Source organism: Tupaia chinensis, unplaced genomic scaffold (genome assembly GCF_000334495.1).
Source record: "Tupaia chinensis unplaced genomic scaffold, TupChi_1.0 Scaffold000217_1, whole genome shotgun sequence".
Classification (NCBI taxonomy): domain Eukaryota; kingdom Metazoa; phylum Chordata; class Mammalia; order Scandentia; family Tupaiidae; genus Tupaia; species Tupaia belangeri.
Window position 1 is genome coordinate 1,945,991 of NW_006159692.1, and position 14,309 is coordinate 1,960,299.

A 14,309-nucleotide genomic window follows, 5' to 3' on the forward strand; every position below is an offset into this window, starting at 1 on the left:
GGAAAGGAAAGAGAAAGAGTGAGAAAGCATTACCCCCATGGGGGATGACAATGCCACAATCCTTTCTCCACTCTCCTCTCAAGATTGTGGGCATGGACACACATGCTTTTGGGATGTTTTTCAAACCATGGGTCCAGTACTTGAACCATGTAGTTGGCTATGTGGAATCAAGCCACTTTCACCCACACCACCACCAGTTGCCAAGGGATATGTGTGTTTTTTGGAAACTGCATAACTTCTCAAATCTTGAAGTCACATTAGTCACTGCTACCCTCCTTTTATGTTCTTTGTTGTTTTCATATAGTGTTTTTGTTTGTTTGTTTGTTTTTAATCACAGTAACGACGGAAAGATCCAATTTAGCAAAGGTACATCATCATCAAAAGTAGTGTGATCTCACATTGAAACTACTTCCTACATGGAATAGTTCATGGTGTTCTAATATTGCTGTGATTTCCTCAAAAATCTGAAGCATTCCACTACACCCCTAGTATATATAGGCCATAATTCTTAAAGTAACACACATTTTAAAAATTCAAACAATCCAGCAGTGCTTAGACTAAGAAGTAAAAGTTTTTTTCCTACCCTGTCTACTACCACTATCATGTTTATGTACTGTGTCTCTCTTTTAGACCTAAGTTTACTTTTCTGTCCATTTATATCCTACTTATTAGATTGTTAATTTTAGTGCCTTAGAGATATAAGCTAACCCATTTTACAAAGAATGATGAAAGAAGGTTGAGGGACATGGTAAAAAATAATAACACACCTGCTGTATCAGGTTCTTCAAAATACTTTAGCTCATTTAATAGTGAAAGAGACAAGGAAAAGAAAAGAAAGGAGGAAGGAACTCTACGTACCTGTTTGTATATAAATGGTATCATGTATTATGTAGTTGTCTTATTTAACATGAGGGTTGACAAATAATGACCTGTTTTTATACTTGCTCAAATATGTTTACATTTTTAAATGGTTAAAGAAAAATCGGAAAAATGTTTCATGATGTGGAAATAATATGAAATCCAACTATTTTCCATAGATAACTTTTTATTTTATTTTATTTATTTTTTTCTGGAGAGGTTTTCACCATAGGGTGTGTGCGCTCGCCAGACAGACAGAGAGAGACAGAGAGACAGAAAGCGAGAAATCACCCCCCAGGGGGGATGGCCACGCCACAATCCCTTCTCCATTCTCCTCTCGGGATCTTGGGCATGCACGCACACACACCTGGCATGAGTTTTAAGCCACCCGGTCTGGGATTCGAACCACGGGGAGTCCAGTGACATAGCCATTATGCTAACTACTGTTCCCCATAGATAACTTTTTTTTTAAGAGAGATTTTTTGCTATAGGGTGCATGTGCTTGCTGGAGAGACAGAGAGACAGACAGAAAGCGAGAAATCACTCCGCCGAGGTGATAGCCACACCAAAGTCCCTTCTCCATTCTCCTCCTGGGATTTTGGACACACATAAACCTGGTGCAAGTTTAAGCCAGTTTATCTAGACCTGAATCACAATCAGTTACGTGGGAGCCAGCGACGGAACCACTACAACATCTGCCTGTCTCTTCCATAAATAACTTTTTATCATATTAAAATCGTGATCGGAACCAGCAGATAACATAATGGCTATGTTGCTGGACTCCCACGTAGTCAACCACTGTTCGAGTCCTGGGCCTGGTAGCTTAATCTCACGCCAGGTGCGTTTGCATGTATGCCCAATATCCTAGAGGAAGAATGGAGGAGAAGGGATTGCAGCTTGGCCATCCCCCCTGGGGGGTGATTTCTCGCTTTCTGTCTCTCTGTCTCTGTTTGTCTGGTGAGCGCACATGCCCTATAGCAAAAACCTCTTCAAAAAATAAATAAATAAATAAATAAATAAATAAATAAATAAATAAATAAATAAATAAATAAATAAATAAATAAATAAATAAATAAAATAAAACCATGATCATTTGTTTACTTATTTTCTTTTCCCACTTTTACGTAGTAATGGCAGAGTCAAGTAGTTTTAACAGATTGTAGGGTTTGTAGGCCCTACAGTTGTGAAGTCAGGTAGCTAACCCTTCATATTTCTTTTTTGTTCTTTTTTTTTTTTTTTTCTTTTTGGAGAGGTTTTCTCTATAGGGCGCGTGCGCTCACCAGACAGAGAGAGACATAGAGACAGAAAGCGAGAAATCACCCCCCAGGGGGGATGGTCACGCTGCAATCCCTTCTCCTCCATTCTCCTCTCAGGATCTTGGGCACGCACGCACACGTGCCCAGTGTGAGTTCTAAGCCACTGGGTCCGGGACGCGAACCGCGGCGGTTGACTATATGAGAGTCCAGCGACATAGCCATTACGCTAACTGCTGGTTCCCACCCTTCATATTTCTTTTTCAGAGCTCTTTTTGGTAGATACTTTCCATTTCTGCATGATTTAAAAATAAATATATCAGTTTCCTCATAAAGCCACAAAACTTGCTAGAATTTTTTTTTTTGGAGAGGTTTTTGCTATAGGGCACGGGCGCTCCCAGACAGACAGAGAGACAGAGAGATAGAAAGCGAGAAATCACCCCCCAGAGGGGATGGCCACGCTGCATTCCCTTCTCCTCCATTCTCCTCTCGGGATCTTGGGCACGCATGCACACATGCCCGGCGTGAGTTTAAGCCACCGGGTCCGGGATTCAAACCACAGTTGACTACGTGAGAGTCCAACGACAGCCATTATGCTAACTGCTGGTCCCGAGCCTGCTAGAATTTTAATTATGTTTGCATCGATTCTGCAGATCGCTTTTGGCAGAAATGGTAACCATGTTGAATCTACCAAGTAATGAACAAGTTGTATATCTATTTAGTTTGCTCTCCTTTACTTTGTCAATATTTTAAAGTTTTCAGTGTACACATCTTTCACATTTTCTGAAGAGAGACACATAGAGAGAGGGAAAGTGAGAAAGCAAGCTACCAGGTCTGGGACTCGAACTGTGGTCAGCCATGTGGGAATGTCCAGCACCCTAACCACCACACCACCTGCTGTCCCTGGTGTTGCTGTTTTTAAAGTTTTTGTTTCTCTGTTTCTTCCATGAGAAGGACAGACAGTCAAGTACTCCCAACAGTCTTTATGTTGTTCCACCCCTGACCTCACCCAGCCCAGATCATGAACACCTAGCATGTACAGGGAAGCCCTGAGTTTTGAACCCAAGACCTTCCCTTTTGGATACAACATTACAGAGCATTGTGTTGATGGTGTGCCACTAGCTGGCCTGGTGTTGCTTTTTAAAATCAATTTCTGACAATTTTCAGTCTGGAAAAACAGTCGATTTTGTATGTTGACCTTGTATCATGCTACACTGCTAAACTCATCTAATGAATAGTTCTAGTAATCTTTTTGGATTTTGTGTGAACAATCTTCATGTTGTCTATGAATCCTGATAATTTTCTTTCTTTTATTTTTCCCCAAGAGATTTTTGCTATAGGGCATGTGCGCTCGCCGGAAAGACAGAGAGAGACAGAAAGAAAGAAATCACCCCCCTGGGGGATGGCCACGCTGCAATCCCTTCTCCTCTTGGGATCTTGGGCACACATGCACATGCGCCTGGTGTGAGTTTAAGCCACCGGATCCAGGACTCGAACCTCAGTCGACTACATGGGAGTAGCGACCTAGCGACATAGCCATTATGCTAACTGCTGGTCCCCATTTTATTTCTTCTTTCCCAATTTTGATAGCTTCCTTTCCCTTCTCTTTTATTTATATCTGTAACAGTATTATCTGTATAGCTCTATCTACTATTTTCTCATTTATTCTTTTATTTATTGAAAACTTTTAGGCTTTTGCCATAGGGTATATGTGCTTGCCAGAGAGACACAAAGAAAGACAGGGATGTGAGAAATCACCCCACCAAAGGGGATGGCCACACCTCAGTCTCTTCTCCTCCAGTGTCCTCTCAGGATTCTCAGCACACATGCACATGCACCTGGAGTGATTTTCTAGTTGCCGTGTCTGGAACTCGAGCCATGTTTGTCCATGTGGGAGTCCAGCACTTTAACCACCACGCCACCTGCTGCCTCCCCCGTCTATTCTTTTAACATAGTAAATTGCCTTGATTGTTTTTTAGAATGTTAAAAACTGACTTTATTGAACAGGCAGGTGGCGTGGTGGTTAAGGGCGCTGGATTCCCAAATGGCCGACTGAGGTTTGAGTCTTGGACCTGGTAGCTTGCTTTCTCTGTCTATCTGTCTCTCTCTTATGTCAAATTAGGATAAATAAAGTTAAATAAAATAATTCTTTAAAAAAAACCCAGCCTTATTCTTAGGGTCAATGATTGTTGTTCAGAATGCATTATCCTGTTTTATGTATCAATGAATATTTTATTAGGAAAATTGATCTATCTTAAAGTGATACATTATTCTGTAATCCTTTTTCTAAGGATATCTTTGTCAGGTTGTAATATCATTATGTCAAACCCAAAATTAGTTGAGGCCTTTCCTTTATTTTCTTGAAGAGTTTATGGATGATTTCTGTGATTATTTTCTTAAATGTTTAAAATGACCAGAGACTGCCCAGGACATGGAGGCTTGTGCGTGTTTGTGTGTGTGTGTGTATTCCATTTGGTAATGAATTTAATTTCTTCAGTAGATGTAGTGGTATTCAAATTTTCTAGTTTTTATGTTGGTTTTGGTAAGTTATGTTTTTCAAGTAATTGTTTTCTTTTTATATTTAAGAAAATTTAAAACATTTATTTATAATTATTTTTAAAAATGAACTAATAGCTCCTCAAAGTAGCAAAGAGTATTATATATATTATATAGTAAAAAAAAACCTCTAGGGACTGGACAGTGGTGCAGTGGTGAAACACAGCAATCTGCAAGGTGTTCCCGCATGGAAAGTTCTATGTTTGGTTCCAGAGACCTCCATGAGCATTCTGGGCACCGTGCGTGTGCCCTTGATCTGGTGCTGGCTGAAGCCAGGGTGGATTGTGTCATCATGATTCTGTTAGGGGTGCTGCCTTTTTGTCTCTCTGTCTCCCTCACTCATGGAAGAAGTAAATTAACAAAATTATTTTAAAAAGGTGTTTTGAATGCAGATGGAATCCAGCATCTGGATTAATGGAATATTCTGGTTACTGGTGATCTGTTCTGGAGTTCTGTTTATCAATGACTTAGAGTCCTATTAATTAAATTAGATACAAAGTTTAAGTATTTATCGAGAAAAGTTTTTTGTTTAAATGAAGTATCTTCTTTGTTTATTTTTTAATTTTTCTGAGTTTATATCTTCTGTGAATGAGGAAGGCAGAGGGACTGCACCCTCAAACAGTTCTTGTTGCTGTGATCCACCCTGAGTCTTTAGCCAGCCTGGTATACTCAGGGAGCTTTCCATGTGGATTGCTCCCAGAATGTCATGTTTTAATACTGCATCACAATCTGGCCCTAAATAAGGCTTTCTGTAAGCTTTGTGTATAAATATAGAAGGAGAGAAAACTGAATTTCTTGTGATTTATTTATTTATTTTATAAAAACAAATCTGAGTTTTCTTTTTTTTTAATTTTTTTTTTTTTTTTTGGAGATTTTTTGCTATAGGGTGTATATGCTTGCCAGAGAGACAGAGAAAGACAGACAGAAAGTGAGAAATCACCCACCTCTCCCCAGGAGGATGGTCATAAATGCAATCCCTTCTCCGTTTGTCTCTCAGGATTTTGGAAATGCATGCATACACAGCTGGCCTGAGTTTTTTAAGCCTCCAGTGCAGGATTCGAACTGCATTTGACTACGTGAGGGTCCAGTGACATAACTGTTATGCCATCTGCTGACGCTATTCCTTTAAACATACTAAATGTTTAAAGACATTCTGTATTTACAGAACGGTGACTATTTGCACAGAAATTCTTTATAATCTCAGATAATTATGTAACAATCAGCCATATTAAAGGAAGATCTCTGAAAAGTCATCTGTATTTTTAAAATACATTGTTCTGTTCTTCTTAAGGCAAACAGTATGGAATCTAAAGATTATCTCCAAGTTTGTCTTCGAATAAGACCATTCACGCAGTCAGAAAAAGAACACGAGTCTGAGGTTTGTACTGAATTTCAATGAATTTTGATGTTTTATTTTCATTAAACAGGCAAAATACAACTGTTCTTATTTATTGTGGGTATGCATTCTAGGGCTGTGTGCATATTCTGGATTCACAGACAGTTCTGCTGAAAGATCCTCAAAGCATCCTTGGTCGGTTAAGTGAGAAAAGCTGTGGGCAGATGGCCCAGAAATTCAGTTTTTCTAAGGTAAATACCCACATGAGATTTGGCTTAGCTTAAATTGCTAAGTAATTGCATATAGTGAGCTATATATATTTGTGCTTATAGAATTTAAATGTTACTGTTTTTTTCTTTAGTTTAAGTCTCAAATTTCAGTTTGGTAAATACGTAATTAGAAGTTAAATAACTGCCATTTTAAATGAATTTTTTAGGGAAATGTTCATTTTTAAACTTGATAGATGAAAATCTGATTGGCTGGAACTGATTTCTATATGGACAACTTCCTGGTAATCGTTAAACTGTCAGGAATATTAGTAGGAGTAGGGATATGGTACCAGTTTTAAGAATGAATCTTATAAACCCATTCTTTAAAATTTTTTAAACAGGATAGGGTGGAACTCACTGTGAATATTAACTTGAATTTTCTAAAAAGACTTATTTTAACAATGCTTACTTAGGTTTTTGGCCCAGCAACTACGCAGAAGGAATTCTTTCAGGGTTGCATTATGCAGCCATTAAAAGACCTCTTGAGAGGACAGAGTCGGCTGATTTTTACTTATGGGCTAACCAATTCAGGAAAAACATACACATTTCAAGGTAAATACTGTTTTCTTTTGGCTGGAGAAGAAAAAGAATAGTAATATTTACTCAGCTTTTTCATCATACTTTCATGTAGCTATGTTTATCACCTGTGCCTGTTCACTCCATTCTTAATAGTAATAACATACTGAATATGTATTGCTGGTGGCTTGTAATTCACACCTAAATTTAAGTCACTTGTAAAACTACCCATGTGGTAGAGAATAAGACAATGTTAAAATTCAGACAAAAAACTGATGTGGTATAGAGGACTAAGTATAGGTAACTAGGGAGACACTTTATATTTCATTTGATTTCTATACTTTGTGATTATAGTGATTGCAAATCTTAATATTATGATCTGATATAAATGTAAGATTTCAGGTTGTATCAGAATAGTAGTCAATAAAGTGAAGACCAAAATGATGAAAGATTGAGTAATCTCTCATTTTCTCTCTTGCCAATTGGTAATATAAAGGAGCTTTATACTAATCCAAGAACGTTCTTTTTTTCTTACTAGTATGAGAGAGTATAACCCCAAAATTCTTTTCATAGGCACAGAAGAAAATATTGGCATTCTGCCTCGAACTTTGAATGTGTTATTTGATAGTCTTCAGGAAAGGCTATATACAAAGATGAATCTTAAACCACATAGATCCAGAGAATACTTACGGTTATCACCAGACCAAGAGAAAGAAGAAATTGCTAACAAAAGTGCATTACTTCGACAGATTAAAGAGGTACAGAAATATTTTAGTAGATTTATTTAGAAAAATATATATTACAAAAAATGACCCATTTAAAATACTTTAGATTGTTTCAGCCTAGAATTGGAGTCTCTTTGGTGATGGCAGTCACTTTTTGTTTTTGAGAAAAAAAATTTTATAGTTTATATTAAACAAACTGCAAGAATGTTTAAACAATATAAATGTAAATGCTCCTGAAGTCTTTACATGTTGTAGAGCAAGCATTGTACATTTTGTGTAATTTCTACAAATTCTGTATTTTAATTATAAAAGTAATATGTACATATAAAATTTAAACCAGGACACATGAGAAATAAAAAGTGAAGACAAAAGGACCATTGGCGTTGGAAAGTATCCTCTTTGCACTATTTTCTTTTCTATAAAATCCACATACAGTTTTCTTTATGTCTGTATGTATACACATAGGCTCGTATTTATGGTTGTAGACATCTTCATATGTTTTTCTTTATATAATATGTAGGATACAGCTTATTTTTTTAAATAAACACAAATGAGATCTTACTAAAACGTTGTATGACTTACTCTATCACTTAGCATATATTAAATTCTTACTACCTTAAATTGCATGTCTCTTATTATTTATGTATTTAACTTATTTTCTTTTCCTTAACTTTTTAAATCCTATGCCCCATTGATGGATATTTTCATTGTTATCATCTTTAACTTTTATTATTATTATTGTTATTATTAGATTATTTTAGGTTTTTGCAACAGGGCATGTGTGCTCACTGTAGAGAGGCTCAGAGATGGAATGTGACCAATCATCTTTTAGAGGAGTGACCACACCACAGTCCCTTCCCCTCCATTCTCTTTCTTGGATCTTGGGCACACATTGCACACATGCCCGACATGATTTCCAAACTGCCAGGTTTGGGACTCAATCCATGGTTGGCCATGTGGGAATCTGGCACTTAAATCACCATGCCACCTGCTGGCTCTCTTTTACTCTTTTTAAGCAATGCTTCAGTAGGGAAACATTCTCTTGTAAATAAATTTGGTCCCCATTTTCTATAACTCAAGTCAACACTGGCTCTTCAGTAGTTTCTAGTCTGAAAAGTGATAAAGCATATCACTTGGGCTTAATTTATATTTACTCAATTAGAATAAGTCTGTAATTATCTTCCGCTTTTTTCTGTGGATCACTGTTTATGTTTTTGACTGTTTTTCCACTGTTTGTTGTTCATCTTACTGATTTGTAAGAACTTATTTATTCAACACATTAATTCTTTTTTTATGGGTTGCACAGTTTTCAGCTTATTGTTTACTTTCTGCCATTGCATTTTTCAATATTGATTCATTTAAATACATTTTGATTAAGGAACCTACTCTGCTAAATATGTTGTATGCCATAAGGGGGGTGATATTTTATGTCGGGTGGTACAATAAAAACTAAAAAAATTTTATAAGGTTATACTTATCTGTTTATGTCCCCTGGGCTTTCTAGGTTTTGTAATGCTTTCAGACATTTATTTCAAGATTATTGAAAACTATTAATAGTTTATTGTTTTTTTTTTTTTTAAGTTTTTTGCCATAGGATGCATGTGCTTGCCAGAGAGAGACTGAGACAGTGAGAGGGAAGGTGAGAAATCACCCCCTTGGGGGGCTGGCCATGCTGCAATCCTTTCTCCTCCATTCTCTTGGGATCTTGGGCATGCATACACACATGCCTGGCTTGATTTTCAAGCCCCTGGGTCTGGGACTTGAATTGAGGTCAGCCATATGGGAGTCCAGCAATGTAAGTGCTATGCTATTTCCTGGCCTCCAGGAAGAAAGAAACTTTAAAAAAATTAAAACGTGAACCTTAAAATTTTCTTTTCATCTACCAATTCATTTTTAGGCATACTAAGGAAGTAATTAGAATGCAAAAGAAATGTATATTCATTATTTTTACTGACAAAAGTTTGTAAATCTAAATGCTTAATAATAAAGGAATAATGAAGTAATTTCACATCTTTTCCATTATATAGCCTTTGAATGTTTATAAGTAATTTCTAATTGTGGGGAGAAAAATGTTACTATATATTAAGTGTGAGGAAAATGAGTAGAAAGAAAATATACTGAAATGTTGACAGTAAACACCTGTGAGTGTCAGGGATTATATACAAGGATATTCTTTTCAATACTTTTCTGTCTCCCAAGTTTCCTATTTGAGACTGCATTATTTAGTGAGGAAAGGGATGGATAAGCAGATCTCTGAATTGAGTGGATGAGAAGTTGTGATTTGGTTGGTGACTTATTTGGATAGGTAGTTAACATCTTGGTTATTTAACCTAACTAAACATGTTTTTAACTCTTTAAAAACTTTCTTTTTTTAGATTGCTATGCAAAATGACAGTTATGATACTCTTTCTGGTAAGATTTCCTTTATTACTTATTTTTGATAATTTGATTATATGAAATCCATTTACAAATGCTTAAAATAATTATTTGTTTAATTTTATGTATTATTATTATTATTATTATTATTATTCAATCTCCTCCAGGTCTAGGACTTGAACTGCAAATGGCCATGTGGGAGTTTAGTGCCTTAAACACCATACCACCTCCTGACCCCAGCTTCTAATTTTTTTTTTGAGAGGTTTTTGCTATAGGGCATGTGCGTTCGCCAGAAAGACAGAGAGACAGAAAGTGAGAAATCACCCCTCAGAGGGGATGGCCACACCACATTCCCTTCTCCTCTGTTCTCCTCTTGAGATCTTGGGCATGCACATACACACACCTGGCATGAGTTTAAGCCACCAGATCCCCAGTGACATAGCCATTGCGCCATCTGCTGGTCCCCCAACTTTTAATTTTTAAGCACTCTTAGTGACTTTATTTATGACATGGTCAATGGTATCTGGAGGATGATGAACATCTGTATGAAATGTCAGTCACTGTAAAGCTTCATTCAGATTAAACATTAGATACCCTTTCACAGGTTTTAACTTGAATTGTTTTTCTTTTTCCTTATGTTTAGTTTTTACTTTGTTTATTAACATCATTTTATAAAGAAGGGGTAAGAAGTCAAACTTCAGTTAAGCTAAATATTGTTCACATTTTAGTTTATTCCAAAAAGTGTTTAACATAGATGGTCAAAGATTAAGGATGTTCGGTTTTTCAAATTCAGGAGTCTTGATCTGTACTGTTGACTCATTTTTAGAACTTAGTACTTGCATACTTTTTTTTAACGTATTATTTCATTTCTTTCTTTCTTTATTTTAATTCGAGTGGGGGAGTGGGGGGTGCAGTGAGAAAGCAAGCTGCCAGGTCTGGAACTTGAACAATGTGGGAGTATTGTGCTCTTAACCAGCATGCCACTTGCTGACCCCTTATTTTTAAAATTTTTTTTGTTAAAGTGTTATTTAACTTTATTTGTTTTAATTCCAATTTTGTGATTTTTGTTTTCTTCTCTTTATTTTTTTCTAGGAAGTTTAACGAACTCTTTGAATATGTCAGAGTTTGAAGAATCCATGAAAGATTGTGAACAAGCTAGTTTGAATATGGACAATGATGTAAAATTTTCTGTGTGGGTTTCCTTCTTTGAGATTTATAATGAATGCATCTATGACTTGTTTGTTCCTGTGTCATCTAAATTCCAAAAGAGAAAGATGTTACGCCTTTCCCAAGACATAAAGGGCTATTCTTTTATAAAAGGTATACTAACAAATATTTTTTATTTTATTGCTCCAAAATTCTCTTTTAGGTTTTCTTTTAACTCTAGAAAGTAAGTAGGAAATTGAAAATTTTTGTACAAGTTACTGACAGCAGGAGAATAAGAAAAGTTTTTGCTTCAGAGATGTGTTTTAGGGTGTATATTACAATTAAATAAGTATTAAAAGTCTATTTTGGTATGTATTTGCTTGAGTTTCTGTGACTTCTTGGTAAGAGAAAAACTATGTGTATTGATATAATATTATGCTGCTACTCTAAAACAGGCCAAATTTTGGAGCTACAAAATGGTGCTGTTCTTCCACAGTGGTGTTTCTCAAACTTTTAAAACCACTAGTCACAAGAGAAAATAGATATTAATAACGTTATGATTTAGTACCTATGTATGTATAAGTAAGCATTATAATTATATTTATATATTTACAATCATATACTTATAATTATATAATTATAATTCAGAAGTTTAATGAATTGTACTTTTACTATAAAGAATGCATTGTGATGTTTTCTGTATTCTATTTTGTTTTTACAAAATGTTATGATTCAAGGGACCAGCAGTTAGCGTAATGGCTATGTCGCTGGACTCCCACATAGTCGACCATGGTTCGAGTCCCGGACCCGATGGCTTAAACTCACACCGGGCACGTGTGCGTGCGTGCCCAAGATCCCGAGAGGAGAATGGAAGAGAAGGGATTGCGGCATGGCCATCCTCCCTGGGGGGGTGATTTCTCGCTTTCTATCTCTCTGTCTCTCTCTGTCTGGTGAGCACACACGCCCTATAAGAAAAACCTTCCAGGGAACCAGCAGTTAGCAGAATGGCTATGTCACTAGATTCCCACGTAGTCGAGCGCAGTTCGCGTCCCGACCCGGTGGCTTAAAACTCACGCTGGGCTCATGTGCATGCATGCCCAAAATCCCGAGAGGAGAATGGAAGAGAAGGGATTGCGGCATGGCCATCCTCCCTGGGGGGGTGATTTCTCGCTTTCTATCTCTCTGTCTCTCTCTGTCTGGTGAGCACACACGCCCTATAGTGGAAACCTCTTAAAAAAAAAACAAAAAACTTCCAAAAAAAAAGTTATGATTCAATAAGTGTGATTTCATGATTCATTATAAGATTGTAATCTATAATGTAGGTTTGAATCATACTGTAGATTGGGTCTGCATTTATGGGTTTAATTCTAAGGAATTGCACCTGTTTTACATCTTTCTTTTGGCAGACTCTGTTGGAGGACATTGCCTTTTGCGTTCGTGTAACTGAAATAACGAAACATCATTATAATCTCTTCAGTACTCAAATACGAATAGTTGAGTTGGTTCCAGCTAGCATTGTTACTATAAGAAAGATTTCATTGTACGTTACTGGGAAAAGACTTTCAAAGAGATTGCGTTGTGGAACAAAATCTGTGTTTTTATAAATTGATATCTGTCTTTTTTATTTTTGAAAGATCTACAGTGGATTCAAGTGTCTGATTCCAAAGAAGCATATAGACTTTTAAAGCTGGGAACAAAGCACCAAAGTGTTGCCTTTACAAAACTGAACAATGCTTCTAGTAGAAGGTAAGGAGTATGCCCTATGGTTGAGCCTGAAACACTGGTGGTATTCTGTGCTCTTAATTTTTTTTTGTAAAGAATTATTTATTTCATTTTATTTGCATTATTATTATTATTAACTTGGTATATTCATCAGAGAGAGACAGGCAATGGGAGGAGTGAGAAAGTGAGCCACTAGGTCTGAGACTTGAGCTCTAGTCAGCCATGTGGGAGTCCAGAGCCCTAACCACCAACTGCTGGCCCCTATTCTGTGCTCATTTAAATAAACTAATTTTATATTAAAATAGGAACTAGACCTCAACTTGTGTGACAGTTGGTAGTTCCTATAGTGCTGGAAGCCACATGGTTGATTCTTTGCTTGGGAAAGGTGGATCATGGTATGACGAGACCCTTTCAAGGGTGCTTCCCCCAAGCCTTGTCTTGTGCACGCACGTGTGCTTTCTGTCATGAATAAGATAAAAATTCTCTGATCATTAAATAGATACATAGGCATAACAATACTCTGTAAACTGAGGAGCAATAAATGCATAATACCGTCCCTACTATGTATTGTCCTAACATTAAATTCACTAGCTTACAGGAAGTCTCTGAAGTACTTTTTCTTCATGTCAGTATTTAAGCTCAATAATTTTGGAATTGCTTATGATGGTCTTTTCTGCCTCCTTTTTCATCTTTTTACTTTTCTTTTTTTTTATTAATTTTTTAAAATTTATTTCTTTTTTTAATTATTATTATCATCATAATCTTCTTTATATTACATTGGGTTACATATAATTTTACAGCGTATTACATTGCTTTTTCAAAAGGGAATGCCATGCATGTCAGTCAATACAGAGACATTGATCTCCCCACTTCATCATTCAATATCTTATCTATATTTTTTCCAACCATTTTTATTATTCTAATTATTTTTTAAAACAGTCAATCACTATTTCTCATTTTGCTTGTAAAAAGACTTTACCCATCATGAAACACTTCTCAGACCAATCCAGTTGAGAATACTGTACCTGTCATCACCAACAGGTAATAAGCCCTATCAATTTTTCACTCTCTACCATAGAGTGAAGATAGTCGGTATATATTGAGTTGATACATACAATATCTTTCATAGCCTGACTTACTTCACTCAGCAATAGATCCTCCATATCAGACCACTTTCTATCAAATGCCAGGGTCATGTTATTTTTTATGGCTGAATAGAATTTCATAGAGTATATATACCACACTTTTCCAATCCATTCATCAGTTTGTGGACATTTAGGTTGGTTCCATGTCTTGGCAATTTTGAATAATGTTGCAATAAACATTGATGTGCAAGCACTTTTCTGACTGAGCGTTCTCCTGTCTTTTGGGTAAATACCCAGAAGTGGGAATGCTGGGTCAAATGGTAGTTCTATTTGTAGATCTTTGAGGAACCTCCATATTGTTCTCCACAATGGTTGAACTAGTTTACATTCCCACCAACAGTGTAGGAGGGTTCCCTTTTCACCACATCCCTGCCAACACTTATCATTTTTTATATTCTTAATCTTTG

At 36.4% G+C, this 14,309-nt stretch overlaps 1 protein-coding gene across 6 annotated transcripts in view; it reads left to right on the forward strand.

The window, feature by feature from the left end:
* The window catches only part of KIF20B (kinesin family member 20B), an 86,404-nt gene that overhangs the window by 2,673 nt on the left and 69,422 nt on the right, over positions 1-14,309 (forward strand). For all 6 annotated transcript variants that reach the window (XM_006147624.3, XM_006147625.3, XM_027771494.1 and 3 more), the window contains exons 3-9: positions 5,959-6,045; positions 6,138-6,254; positions 6,686-6,824; positions 7,362-7,546; positions 9,889-9,925; positions 10,982-11,209; positions 12,670-12,781. In XM_006147624.3, coding sequence (XP_006147686.1) covers positions 5,959-6,045; positions 6,138-6,254; positions 6,686-6,824; positions 7,362-7,546; positions 9,889-9,925; positions 10,982-11,209; positions 12,670-12,781 — 905 coding nt within the window. The remainder of the gene's footprint in view (positions 1-5,958; positions 6,046-6,137; positions 6,255-6,685; positions 6,825-7,361; positions 7,547-9,888; positions 9,926-10,981; positions 11,210-12,669; positions 12,782-14,309) is intronic.